At 39.9% G+C, this 14,313-nt stretch overlaps 1 protein-coding gene across 4 annotated transcripts in view; it reads right to left on the bottom strand.

The window, feature by feature from the left end:
- LARGE1 (LARGE xylosyl- and glucuronyltransferase 1) overlaps positions 1-14,313 on the bottom strand; it is a 286,503-nt gene that overhangs the window by 131,007 nt on the left and 141,183 nt on the right. For all 4 annotated transcript variants that reach the window (XR_011328841.1, XR_011328842.1, XM_069807359.1 and 1 more), the window contains one exon: positions 10,376-10,458. Coding sequence is in view for 2 of the 4 variants with exons in the window: in XM_069807359.1 (XP_069663460.1) it covers positions 10,376-10,458 (83 nt within the window). In the remaining 2 variants the exon portion in view is untranslated. The remainder of the gene's footprint in view (positions 1-10,375; positions 10,459-14,313) is intronic.

The raw sequence follows: 14,313 nt of genomic DNA, 5'->3' as shown, positions 1-14,313 counted from the left end.
TTCAAACCACCAGATTTGGGTTCATCTCTGTAGTTACAGGACTTGGGCTAAGTGAAAAGCTTCAAAACAAGATGAGTGAAGCCAGTATCAACAGAAGTGGCAAGATTTGACAAAGTGTATGCATTTTTCTATAGTAATGTAAACTTGGAGATTACAAATTTAACTCCTTTAACCTTGCTTCTCGCTTTGAGGGACAGTAAGCAACAAAGTCTGATCTTTGCTCAACTTCTGTGGTAGGAGTATGAAAACCTGCTAGTGGAAGTTAGTCGCAATTTGTAGTCTTCCATAATTATCCCTAGCTTAGGAACTTTCCCTGTCAGCAGGGAAGGACAGAGTTTACAAAAGCCACTAAGAAGACAGATGGTTCATTTAAACTGTAGCATTGGCTCAACTTTTCTTCGATCCTGTTGTGGTTTAACCCCAGCCAGCAACCAAGCACCACGCAGCTGCTCACTCACCTCCCTCACAGTGGGATGGGGAGAGTATCAGAAGGGTAAAAGTGAGAAAACTCGTGGGCTGAGATAAAGACAGTTTAATAGCTAAAGCAAAAGCCACACATGCAAGCAAAGCAAACCAAGGAATTCCTTTACTACTTCCCACGGGCAGGCAGGTGTTCAGCCATCTCCAGGAAGGGAGGGCTCCATCACGCATAACCATTACTTGGGAGGACAAATGCCATCACTCCAAACATCCCCCCCTTACTTCTTCTTCCCCCAGCTTTATATACTGAGCACGATGTCATATGGCATCAAATCTCCCTTGGGTCAGTTGGGGTCAGCTGTCCCGGCTGTGTCCCCTCCCGACTCCTTGTGCCCCCCCAGCCTGCTCGCTGGTGGGGTGGGGGGAGAACTAGAAAAGCCCTTGGCTCTGTGTAAGCACTGCTCAGCAGGAACGAAAACATCCCTCTGTTATCAACACTGTTTCCAGCACAAATCCAAACCACAGCCCCATACTAGCTACTGTGAAGAAATTTAACTCTATCCCAGCCAAAACCAGCACAGATCCCTAGGGTGGAATAGTGGAGTCCCATTTCTGTGAAATTTATAAAGGTAAATGAGCGTACTTGTTAACTGGTATTTTTCATCTAGAAAGAGGAGCATTTAGTTTCAGATGCTGGTTAAAGTGGAAGATGACTGATGCTACTACATTCTGCTGTGTGAACAAGAAATGAGGAAATCTATGTTAGTACTATGTACTTCCATTAGACTTCTGGGCTTAACCCAAAAGACAAAGGTTATTTCTTTCTCCCTTTCCTACATTAATGAATAATATGTGCCTTTCTCTTTAATGCTACTCTTCTTACTTTGATGAGTAATACTGTTTCTCCCTGAACAAAGTCCACAAGAAAACAAAAGAATACATATAATGGTTCATAGTATCACAACACACTCTCAGCAGAAACAGGAGATTGTTGTGAGAAGCAATGTATGGCTGGATTTTGCAGTTAGAAAAACTGCACCTAAGATCCAGTCCAATACCCGGGGATGTCAGTGAAGCTGTTGTATTGGCTTCAAGGGCACTGTGGATCAAATCCCATGCTTACAGGAAGAGCAGAAAAGGGCTGGTTAGAAGCCTTATATATGAGATAATCATGATGGTGGAATAAACCCACAGCTGATCTGCATTTTACAATATCCAAAACGCTAAGCCACAACATGCTTTCCCAAAGACAAAGGTCTTTCCATCTCCAGCTTGCCTGGGAATGAAGAGGGGAGAGGGAAAGGCATAGGCTGCCAGCTGCTGAGCATCCCATTACCAAGCTAAAGGGATCACAGCAATTATATCTGTTTCACCAGCCCAGCAGGAGAGAAGAGGACATCCTGGCTCAAGCAGATTCCGCAGTAACCGGGCACCTTGCCAAGAAAAAATCGGGAAATAGCAGTGATCAGGAAATACATTTCATTAGCAGAGAAAAGGCCAAGAGAAACGAAGTACAACGCCAGTGGCTTTGGGTACAGGCAAAGCAGTATCTCAAGGCAAATAGGTGTTGAATGTCAACACACACATTCTACACAGGTCCCTCTGCTTAGCAGGGGCTGAGTCTGGTATCTAGTAGGACTATTTCCCAGCTGGTGTTCTTTGGTAATTCTTTTTCTTTTTTTCAGGGTCATTGATCTATATTTTGCGAAGTAGAATAAGAAAAGTAAAAAATCAGTTAAAAACAAGAAAGCTACATCTTCTTTCAAACCATCATTTAGTTAAATGGAATTGATATAAAATATTTGAAGATGAACCACACTAGTTGAAAAGAAAAAATCTGATACAAAGACACTCAGATGTTCAGTAGCAGTTTATACTTATCTGAATGACCCAGAGTGTATGAAACTTAAATGGGAACAAGTGGGTGACATTTTCTTTAGTTCAGCTCCTACTGGGAAAAAGAAAAAAGGAGTAGTTGTACTCCTACACAGAAATCTCTTTCGAGTTGTTAGCCTCATGGTAAAGATTCAGCTGGAAGGAAAGTATGTGTCAGAGGCAAAGCAGAAGATTATCACTTACAAAAATACATCCCCAAAACAGAATAGTGACCCGCTGACATCTACAACTAAATGTGCATCAGCCACAAAAAATTTTACTCCAGATGAGATTTTAGTTACGTGAAAAGTGAGGTTTAGCATGGTGCTAGAAGCCAACAGAGCACAGACTCAAACATGGAAGACCTTCTGATGGTAACAGTACTAGCATACACACAGATGACATCTTTTACCTCTTCTGGTGTCTGCAATATGCAAAGCCTAAAAGATACGGATTGCTTCAACGTGTTTATGAAACAAGTTCAGAAGCTTAAAGATCAACCAGCATCCATTGAAAAAAATACAGAAGAGATTTTTGTAGGATGAGAAAACTTTCTCCAAAGATATGAGAAAGGGATGTCATCATTATTTGCCAACATGACTGAATCACTGGCTCTAAGAATTAGGGGTGACAATCAGGATATTGTGAAGGATTCCACTGAAAGCTACATTTCATTAGACTCAGATGTTTTGCTTTACCATTTGGTGTCAGTGAAAGCTATTCTGTTCTTCAGACTGGTCTTTTTCCAGGAGAGAGACATTTTGGGATACGAGGCTTATAAAACTGAAATCAAACTGTGTTCCTCCTATTATAAGTGAAGGGATAGCCATGTGGAGAGCTATCCTTCACAGGCATTTAGCAGCTACAGTTTAAAAAGTTTGGGAAAGGCAGGGGGAGATACCCAAGTCTTCCAGAGCGAGGCTTGAGAGTCCCTTGCTTGGGTAACAAGGAAGGGTGGCATGGCCTTTGAAGAAGTTTAATCAGCAGCTGAAGACATTGAAGTTTGCTAGTGGAAGTCGAATGGCATGGAACTGGAAAAATATGATGTTTCAGTTAAAGAAAAAACTGACTTCTTTCTGTTGTGAAGGTAGATCAAGTTATGAAAAAGATTTCAATGCTGTGTTTTCGTGCAATAGCAGGGGAGTTAATGAGATGACCCAGCAGGTTCTTTCCGATTCCCTGAGCCTCAGGACTTCAGTGCAGGACGTCTTTCTTGGGTTGAAGGGAACCTGGAATCAAGTCTCAGAGAAAGTGACGACCAACACAAACCTCCTCTTCTCTCTTTCCAAATATGACGTGGACTTCCTTTGACTTCAGCTTCTCTAACCAACTCAAAGCACAGCTGTGTGTTGTGTTTATTTTTAATGTATATGTTATCCCATATAACTCATTTTCCACTGGGCACATCAAGGAATTGAAAGAACCACACATGGTAGAGACTGGTTATATCTTGTACTGCTAGAAAGCACAGTATAGTGTAAATGGTGACAGTATATGCAACTATGGCATAATACAGGTCAATATATGACAATTTTGACAAACTTATCTCACAAAATCAACAGGGTTTGGAAAATTCCTGGTATTCCTGTGAATTCATATGTTTGGAAGTCAAGGTTTCTAGTGTCCCAGGTTTCAGAACAGACAGCCCTTGAACTCTGAGCCTCAGGTCTTCCAGATTCCTCACTATAGAAGCAGGGATTGAAACAACCAGAGAATTTCTCCCAAGGTCCAGAAATCACTTAATCTTGTTTACCTTAAAGACTCTAAACTTCTGAATTTTTACAAACTACAACTTTTCACAGTTTCTGTTACATGGAAAATGCTGACACGCTAATGTTTTAATGCGGAAGGATGTCATTTCAAAATATGGGTATTTCCCATCAAGTGGAAACTCAAGGTTTTAACCGTTCTATTTAGAAAACTGCAAATCTTCATATATTAAATTATTTCCACTTATCTTGAGATCAGAACACTATCTGACAAAGTAAACCATATGTAAAGAGCCCACATTTATTTTCCTAAATTGCTTTCCTCAAAAGTGAATGAAGAGGGATTCTGGCCAAGATTTTCAAGCATGGATGCTTAAATATAGGCTCTTAGGCCTAAATATAGGAGCTTAAATGAATGCTCTCGTTTTCAGAATTGCTGAGGCCCTATAAAGTTTAGTAAAATGAAAAGAAGTCAGTAATTTAAAAAATCAAGCTATGAATTTAGGAGCCTATTCCGAGGTTCCCATTTCTATATTTTTTTAATCATGATGTCTCATTTTTACATTTCAAAACTTCTTATTCTTCATCAGAGTTTTGATCTGCTTGCTCAAGCATTTGTGGCCCATTCTTTTCTAATAGCCACTGCCACAGAGTTAAATACAAGAATCTACAATTGAAAAAGGGAGTAGTGAACCAAGACTCACTCTTCCCTTCTCTATTATTCCATAGCTCAATTGTTAGCAATTCAAAAAGCAGCTGCTTGGTTGCACAGTTCTCTCTTTGCAACAGAGGAATTTTATTTTCTAAGAATATAAAAAGGTCAGTAGCCCAGGGGGTTTATTTCCAAAACCTATACTTTATTAAGGGAAGCACAACAAGGTAATACCTTTTATATCTGTAACAAATGGTTACAAGAACTTCAAACAGAAATAATAAAAGGCAGCTTGGAAATTTTTTTTTTCCTAATGCCCATATGACAATCCCTCTCACACGGGGAGAATTTTAATGTGAAAATCATTACAGATTTTTCATACCCCTTCACATCCAGGATAGATTAAAATGCTCCCCAAAGTATTGCAGAGATCTTAAAGATGCACTAGCTGCCTCATTCACAGATCTTGTTTTGTGTTAACTTATATAAGCAATTTGGGAAATAATAAGAGATTTCATGGCTAGATTTTTTTTTAAACATTGCTTTCTCCATTATGCCTCCATTGTTAGGACTGCTAGAAAATACAAAAAGAAGTGTGTATTATTGATGCATCTATATGGATCAGAGAAACCAGTTCATACTTTATAGTTTTTGCCAAAACAATCTCCCACAAAATAGACTCACATGTTAGAAAAGTTGGAAACAATGACAGAGGTTTTAAATTCTCGAATTAACTCCATTAAGGCAAAGTGGTCTCCATGGAATACAGCCACTAGATTACATAAGCTTTAATAACCAGCCAGTGTTGACTTGTGACTCTTACTTGGAAATTACATGTCATCCTTTTTTATTTAATTTAGATTTTCATTCGGTTTGCCTTATTCTACTTGTTCTAAGAAAAAAAGTTTCTCATTCATACAGCAATCTATAACAGTTTAATATCTTAATCTTAAAAATGCTTAGACACATGCTTAACTTCAAGGTTACAAGCAACCTTCTTAAAGCAAAGAGGCTACTTCATATTAGAAAGCATTTGTCTAGTTGACTGGTTTTGTTTACACCATGAAACCCCATCACCATTGCTATGCCACTATTGCTGTAGGATAGATGGAGCCTACAGCTAAAGAAGTAAGCACGACTTCTCCAAAGAAGAGGGACTAACATGGGGGAGGAAAGCCAGTATTAGCTTGCACAAAAGAGAAGTTAATTTTTCATAGATTCTCAGGTTGACCTAACTGCCAGCAACATGTTACAACTGTGTAATGCTGGCCTTTCTTCGATCCCAAATGAAACATGGTGTTTAGCATGTCTTTGGAAAGGTTAAGAGTACATTAAAAATAATTTTAGTTCTTACTCAAGTTATGACTTACCTAAGTAGAGACAGAAATGATCTTTGCAATATGGAACTATAACTCATGGGCTATTTCTGTGGCACTCTAAGTTTTACAATTTTCAGAAATGGAGTAAAACATTAAAAATGACCAATGTAACTTGGACCAGTACTTGCAAAAGTTTCGAGAACAATTATTAGCCACACGACACTGCTTCAGTTTTGAAAAAGAAATGCAAATACTTTTTGCATACTACTGTATGCACTGTTTCCAAAAAACACAGCATTTGCATTTTGCTTTGCCCATTTGACCCAGTATCTTTAATTTTTAGCATTTAGTCTTCTGCTTTGGAAAAACTAAAGTTAAGTTGCACTCAGGGCACACTGATAGGAGCTTGGCTGTGTTAAACTGGCTCAGAGCGAGTATTTTTTTACCCCTGCAACAGATTTATAAAATCTGTCATAATTAGGAACTAGATGCCCAAGAGAGGAAAGCAGGAAAGTTGCAGACTAGGTCTAAGTACTCATTCTACAAGCCTCCCTCTGTGCAGCACTGCTAATGCATATTTATCAGACTCTGCAAACCCTGCACTATTCCAGCTCTGCTGAGTCTCCTCCTGAGAACAGACTGACAGTTATGTTAAACTGGGTGTTAAAAGCTGCTGGGATTTTGTGGCTTGAGCATACGTTTTTTAAAGACAAAACTGGAATCAAGCTCCTTTTCCATTGGGAATGAAACGCATTTCTGAACTATGCTGTTCTTATAAGGAATCAACACCACCATCCCTTTCCTCTCCTCTTCCCACTCTCTGGAACCTGAAGACAGATATAGTTTCTCAAATGGTTTGAACAAGTAGCTTGCGTAAGTCTCACGATATATATGGTATGACTAGAATCAGAAACTTGCTTTTTTAGAGCTGGGGAGAGCTGAAATGTTCAATATGTAGGATTTACTGTATATTCATGCAAGAGAGAAGAGACAGCACACTCCATCTATAGAAACTCCTATAGTTTTTATTCTTAATGACCCAGCACCCCTGCTGTTTTGTGTCTCTTTATCTAGCACACTAGCTCAAAGTTGGGGGTATAACAAATATGTTAATGCATGGAGGGAACATGATTAGACTGACATGGCCTCCTTTCCTCAGAATTTTCCTGTTCGAGAAGTAGGGATTCCCTACAGAAGTAGGGAATTTAGGTATCTCTTTTTGTATCAAAATGCACAGCTAAAACACACTTTAATTACTAAACTAGATGCAAATGCTAATAAAAACACATGACATCTCTGTGAATTCCAGACAGATTCACTGAAATCAGTGCTCTTACAACAAACACCAAGCAATATGCAGCAGGAACAGGCGAAGATATTAAGTGTGGTTGCCTTGAGGGGCCAGTTGTTTAACCAGTAGATTGTATTCAGGGTGTTGCAGGGCAGGATTGAGGTGTAATGGTACATCTGCCCAAGCAGCACCCACACTGTGCCTGGCAACAGTTGAGATTTCTGCACAAGCTCTTTCAATTATACAATACACTCACACTCTTGTTCCAGGCACATTCTGCACCTGCTCTATCAGGTTTGGTTGAACATTGATCATCAGAAACTTCAGAAAAGGAAAAAAAAAGATCTCTTGGACAATATGTTTGGAGGTAGGTTCGTTCTGTTCTTGCAAAGCTATATTTGAGGTGGAATGTGGTGACCCTACAAATGAAGGACCAGTAGCCTAACTTTAGAGATTTGGATAGAATGAGCAAACTTCTTTTCCACTGGAAACACGCAGTCCTTTCAAATGTCTGTTTTGCTTGGCTTATTGGACAATGCCAGCTAGGACGCATTCCCTGGTGCACACTGAGGTGTTAGGAGACATCTCCATGTCTGTTTTCACTAGTGACCCTCAAGTCAGATGGTGAAATTGCTACTGATGTCAGGAAGCATCCACTATCTGAACCAATCACCTCCAACTCTCCTAACTCATTCCCTCCTAATGCAGTATCATGACCCGTCTCCATCCTTCTTTCCTACAATTAAATAGACCCTAGCAACCAAAAGAAGCCATCTTTCCAATCATCATAATTTTTGAAGTGTGTACTAGTCTCCAGGATAACATTGTTTGCACATGGCAACCAGTGCAAGGAATATTGGTCTAAAGCAATTTTCAGCTGAGTTTGTTGTTTGTTTGTTGTTTATTCTCCAGCCTTCTTCACCACTGCCACTCGCAAGTTAAAGTTGCAAGAAAGGAGCATTTCTGAGGCGCGACCCTCTGCACATGTAGCCATAGAATCAACAGATGCTTAAGAAGCCTGTATTTTCTAGAAGATATGGAAGAAATGTCTGTAAGAAGCTCTGTCTCTTCTTTGAGAACGTCTTCCCTTTCTAGTGAACAATTTAGTGCCTAGGAAGAAAAGCTAGTTCTAGGCAGGAACCAACTTAGCTTTGTCTTTAAGTATGTTTTGAGCAAACAAGCAAGATAGGTTATCTTGAATGTAACTAACTGTACTAAAAGTTCATTAGCTATACTGGACTTTATCTTGATCACCTCTGCTGAGCTAGACAAATCCTTTGAGATGAGCAGTACTGCTAGCCAAACAGCAAATATGTTCTTGACAAGGGCAGAATCCACCAGACTTAGAAATACCAGTATTACTTCCCTTTGTTTTGGCTTCATATTTTTAATTTATTATATTTCCAAATTATATAATTCTGCCATTATATGGCAGAATTGTTTATAAGTTTGCTAATTGCTCAGATGAGTGGCTTATGTAAACCGGACATTTCGTTTAAGTAACACAGAAAGAGATTGTTTAAACCTTTGAGCTGTGAGATTCTTATTATTTACAGAACATTTGGAAACCTACAGAATATGACAGTGTTCTCAAAATGGATGCAAGTGCTAGGGGAGAAAAACATTGAGAAGCTAACCACTAGGATAACTCATGTCACCATAAAAATGTGTATTTGCAAGAAATCCCTTAGAAACAACAATCAAAATAGACAAAACGCCCCACATCCTTGCAATATAAAGCCATTTTACACTGAATAATTCAGAAGTCTAATCGGAAATAGATATAGTTTTAAAATTTAACAGGATTTTAACATTCAGAAAAATTATGCACAGAGAATGATATAGGTTTTTACTGTTGTTTTGCTTTTGTTATGTTTATTTTAGCATTGTTTTTCTGCTCCTAGCCCTCATCTAACACGAACACGCTACTTCTGGAAAGACTTGCAAAGGCTACGTGTTGATAGTGAAAGCTGCTCTCATATTTTGGAGAATTTCCCCTCTCCACCTGCACTCTAGCCAACCTCTTAAACTATATTTACTGAGTCTTTTTCCACATTGCACAAGGCAAGCATTTACATTCTTTTACAAAAAATGGGTAAAAGATAAAACGGTGTACTAAAGCCATTGTAAGGGAGTGATTACTAAGACAATTCCAGCAGAGGACTGAAGGCAAACATAAGGAGCAAGGTGCGGGACTGGAATGCCCTACTCCAGTGAGCTATAAGAAGATACTAGCACATGACATGAACAAGAGTCATCCTCCCTGGTATAATATTACCATTCCATATAAAGCAGCGTATTGAAACTACCTCCTTAGTAAACTCCTTATACTCTATGCATGTTTTATTAGTCTATTTGTCCTGTTTGAGTCAAACAGTCTGATCACCTCTGTTTTAATCCACTTTCTGCAACACTGTTGGAAAACATCTATGAGAGACATTACTAAACTGGACAAGGGATATACACATATGCCAACACACAGTTTAATACCATTTCTCTTTTTCTGGAGCTGCTGTTTAAGGGAATTGGTTATTTTTTCTTCATCGTACATTTATGCCTCTGGATTTTGGGATCTAACTGCACTCCGTGTGTTAAAAGCAGGTTGCAAAGCCTTCTGAGGGGATGCAAGTAGCCCTTCTAAAGCCAGAATAAATAATCTGACTTTAATGAAATAATACTGACTATAGTAACACATTTACTTTGAAAAATAAATGTCTAAATGTATGTGTACAGCTTTCAAATCACCATCTACACCTGTGCCATAACTGATACCAGAAATAGGCGAAATGAATACAATGCTGTTATTACTCTTGTTATTATTTTACAACATTCAGGAGTGTGCAGATGCTTTACAGTGCTGATAGGTACTGTCCCTATTCCCACAACAGGGGCAGCAGGTGGATCTCTGATCCCTCTAATTCACTGTAGAAATCTTTACACGGGTTAATATATTTGTGGTCATCATAAATTTCATGCTTCCTTCCTTCCAAAGAAAAAGCAACCAGGGAAGGGAATCTGACTTTCTTTTGAAGTAAGAGAGTAAATGTAAAAAGAGCTTATTTAGCCATAATCAGATATACAATATAAAAGAAAAGAAAGCTACCTTTACCTGTGAAATAAGACAGACTTGACAAGTGTGACAACATCCCGACTGGCATTGTACCCTGCACAAACAATGGCAACGTGGATGGTCTGTGGGAGAAAAGGAACAAAAAGAACAAAAATTAAAGCCTGCTCTGGTGTTCTGTCATTCATTAAGGACAGCACATACATGACAGTGCTATTATTTAGTGCGGCGATTGTTAAAGGTTTGAGGGGGCGTTTTGCAGCTGTTTGCAGCCCACTTGAGGCAGTTTGTTAAAAACATCTTAATTGAGTTATAACACCATTATCATTCCAAAGTCATTACTATCTCTAAATTACATCAGATGTCTGAACAAAATTGCACTTATTAGCTAAAAGCATATGTGTGTGCGTGTGTACACACACACACCCGTTCAGCAGCACAGAATTCCGAGTATGCAAACATGCAGACACTTTAACCTTCTGAAGTTTAAAATTATGTCTGATAATTAGAAGCAGATATGCTTTTAGAAATTTTGCATTATTTCCATCTTAAGGACAGCTACTAAGGAGAGGGAAAGCAAGTTCTGATGGATGAGCATGAGTGGGAATATTGGTTTGCCAGGGGCTGGGGGCATCCCACCGACAAGATAGGACATGAGCTCTGAAAGCAGGTGGTCGCTTCCCTGTCTGTGACTACCAGTACGGGCTGTACTGGGCAGTGTTAATGTGAAGTTAAATACAACCCCCCACACACACATTCTCCCCACCCCAGCACCTTGGTAAATTATCACTTATTCTGCACCTTCTTGCCTCCCTTTTAATATGAGGCAGAGGTTTACTCATCTCTTCAAGAGGAAAGGGAAAATTGAAAAGGCGCTACTAGTCATTATTATTAAGGTAGTAAGTAATAATTTGAAAAACGCTGTTAAGTTACTCTTCTCTGGTTTTAAAATTAGCCATTGCTATTCCCTGGGGACAAAAGAAAATTAATCTTAGGAAGTTTTGTCTCCAGCTTCTGTATTTTTCTGTTTCTTAGTGGTCACAGAAATGAAGCAGAGTTCACCATGCTGACAGCACAAAGCTGCGACTGGGGACACAGCTGTGAAACTGCAGGGAAGCCTCATTTGGCTTCCATTTGAAGCTTGGTTAGCTGGTTTCTCACACACACTGCTCTCATTTCCCACAGAAAGCCCACTACGCAGAGAACAAATGAGGAATTCTGCCTCCTCACATAGTCATAAATTCCCAAAGTCTGGCTTGTAACAGAAGCAGATTTACACAAGAGGTGGCATGCGTTGGGCACGTCTAAAGAGTCCATAGCCCCATCCATTAACATCGCCTCGTACAGGGCACAATTTGAATCATATAATTGCCAAGTGGCTGTGCCATTGCGCAGCCCCCACGTGAAGATCACAGCTGCCTCCAGCCTCCAGCCCTCGTGTGCCTCACAAGCTGAGGCACATTGAAGATCTGAGGTTTTAAGAGGACTTGAATTAATAAGGCAACTGTCCGTCCAGAGAGGTGTGAGAAAGAAAAGATATTGCAGTACATTCTGGCAACAGCTCTGTGAGGTATCCAGCACTTTAAATTTATGTTAAAGTCAATGGGAGTTGAGCATGTTCAGCACTTTGCAAAAATTGACTGTGTTTCTCTCTTGTGATAACAATAGGGGAGAATGGAGGCTGCTTATTAACGACTTTTATTGCAGCAGTGGTTTGTACCGTATTTATGGGCAGGGGTTCCTGTGGGTGCACAGATTCCCGACACTGCATGCACTGCCTCCTCTCTGGTTGCCACCTGGTCTTTTTCAGGCTTTTGGAAGGCCTAAGATTCTTCTCTTCAATGCCAATTAAAATCAAATTAACTGAGAATAGTTTCATGCTTGCTTTAAACACCTCGCCTGAAGACACTGGACCAGACACAAACATTTTATGGGTTTTGACAGAATAGCACTGTCATATCCCTGTCAACATCACTTTATACTACCTCTACTTGCCAGAAAAGCTCTCCTCACAGCCTCTCTCTCCACCTTGCAACTCCCCTCAAAATCAGAGTTTATTCTGTCAAGGACTCGCCCACATCTGTTCTCCTCTTCCTAAATCAGTCTGTTTTGAAATTAAAGCATGCTTTCCTCGCTGTCTTCTAGCAGGTGCTGTTGTCTTGCATGCTGTTTCAGCCAGGACGCAGTGAGAAGACAGCACTTGCTGCTCTTCTGAATGTCCTCCTCCAGCTGAGACACAGGCATCCATATATACTTTCTGCTCAGCCTCTCTGCGGTGTTTGATACTACATATCACTTCTATTCCTGCCGGCAATCAGCTATAGCAAAGAGCGATAATCCTCAAAGAGAATAGAAACATAGGCCTTTTTTTCTGAAGTTTTTGCCTGCAGCATGCTGCAAGACTCAGTCTGTTCCCCTCCTTTTCTTGATTCACTTTCCTCTCCCTCATTGTTTAACTGTTAAACAAAGTCAATGGGAAAACTCATAAGTCAACATGAGGTCATCAACCTGAATGGCCTGCAGATGTTTGCATCCTAACAAAAAAAGTTTTATTTCCGTTTTTTTCCGTGCTTGTTCCAAATATGTGTTTGGATAGAGAGCAGCAAATCCTGGCCAAGACAAGGCAATAGTGGCTGGAAGAAGAATGCACTTCAAAGAACTTGCATCCTCCTGAGTATACTACTGTAAGCATCAGCTCCCAGATTATGAAATTGGTCAGCAGCATCACAGCTCTCTCAAACTCCTCATTTTCCATCTGCAGATGGCTAGAGGATTGTACGCCCATCCCAGCAGAACTGGCCACTGTGATTCACACAACCCCTGGACTCGATGACTGCAGCTAACACCTAGAAGTGAAGCCACGTAAGCAAAGAATGTTCAAACTTCCACAACACGCAGCAGCCTGTCTGCTTGGTTCAACGTGTCCCTCCGAACATCTCACACCGAGGCTCTGCATGCTACACTTGCTCCTCACTGTTTGCAATCTGTGGTAATTCTAGTTGCCAAACTCCTCTAGCCTGGATAATCAGAAGTCACTGCAGGACTAAACTGAGCTTCTTGAAAGTGTCCATCCTCCTACAATGCTCTTTTTAAATGGAATGATAGACATGTTCCATCACTAGTAGATGCTGCAAGAAGTCTGGACCAGGCCGTTCACTGGAGCTGCTTTTAGACAATGGAAGTCATTGCAGCAACGGATTAAATGACGATACATCTTGCTTTCCAGACTCAATGAATTCTTCCTGTGTTTATACATACGGATACAAATAGGTAATCAAAACACTGTGGAAGTCAATCACGCTGTTCTTCCTACAGGTTGGGGGATCAGGGACACAAGAAGAACTATTTTTGGTTTTAAATAGTTTAGGGAGCACTCAGGCCCTTAAATGCTTCAAGGCATTTAAGGAAGTTTAGCTTCTTTAGGAAAGGGGGTTTAAATAATACCAAGGTGCATGCTAACACAGTTTAGAAACCATTACTTTAGCCACTTCAGACCAGGAAAAACTGTTTCTAAAAGCAGTATTTCATGTAAGTCCATTCTGGGGTAATATTAATGGAAAGAAAATATCCAAAACAACATGAAGAACTGGGCCTTAGATCCCATGCTGATAAGGAGTATAAGGTGCCTAGATAAACAGATGTTATTTTTTTTTCCTCCTCAGGCTACATTTTGGAATGGTGAAATAAAGAGCTTAACAAACTCTAATTAGTTCTTAGAGCTAAAAATAAACTTTGGTAAAACATTTCATACTTCAATAATTTTCAAGTAGTACTAGCCAGGCCCTCCATTGCAGTTATGTGGTTAAGAGATAGTAAAAGCATGTTACAAAAATGTAAATATGCCACAAATGGTTCCCAGAGGCAGGTAACATCTGCTTTTCCTGGGTTACGGTGCTTAAGTTGGTGGGGGCCTGTTCTTTGTGGGTCTGGAGCACTACACATGTAACCCTATTGAGCAACACCACTGAGAATAGTAACAA

The sequence above is a fragment of the Haliaeetus albicilla genome, chromosome 19 (assembly GCF_947461875.1).
Source record: "Haliaeetus albicilla chromosome 19, bHalAlb1.1, whole genome shotgun sequence".
NCBI lineage: Eukaryota > Metazoa > Chordata > Aves > Accipitriformes > Accipitridae > Haliaeetus > Haliaeetus albicilla.
Note: the sequence above shows the minus strand (reverse complement) of the source record. Positions and strands in the feature narration are given on the sequence as shown.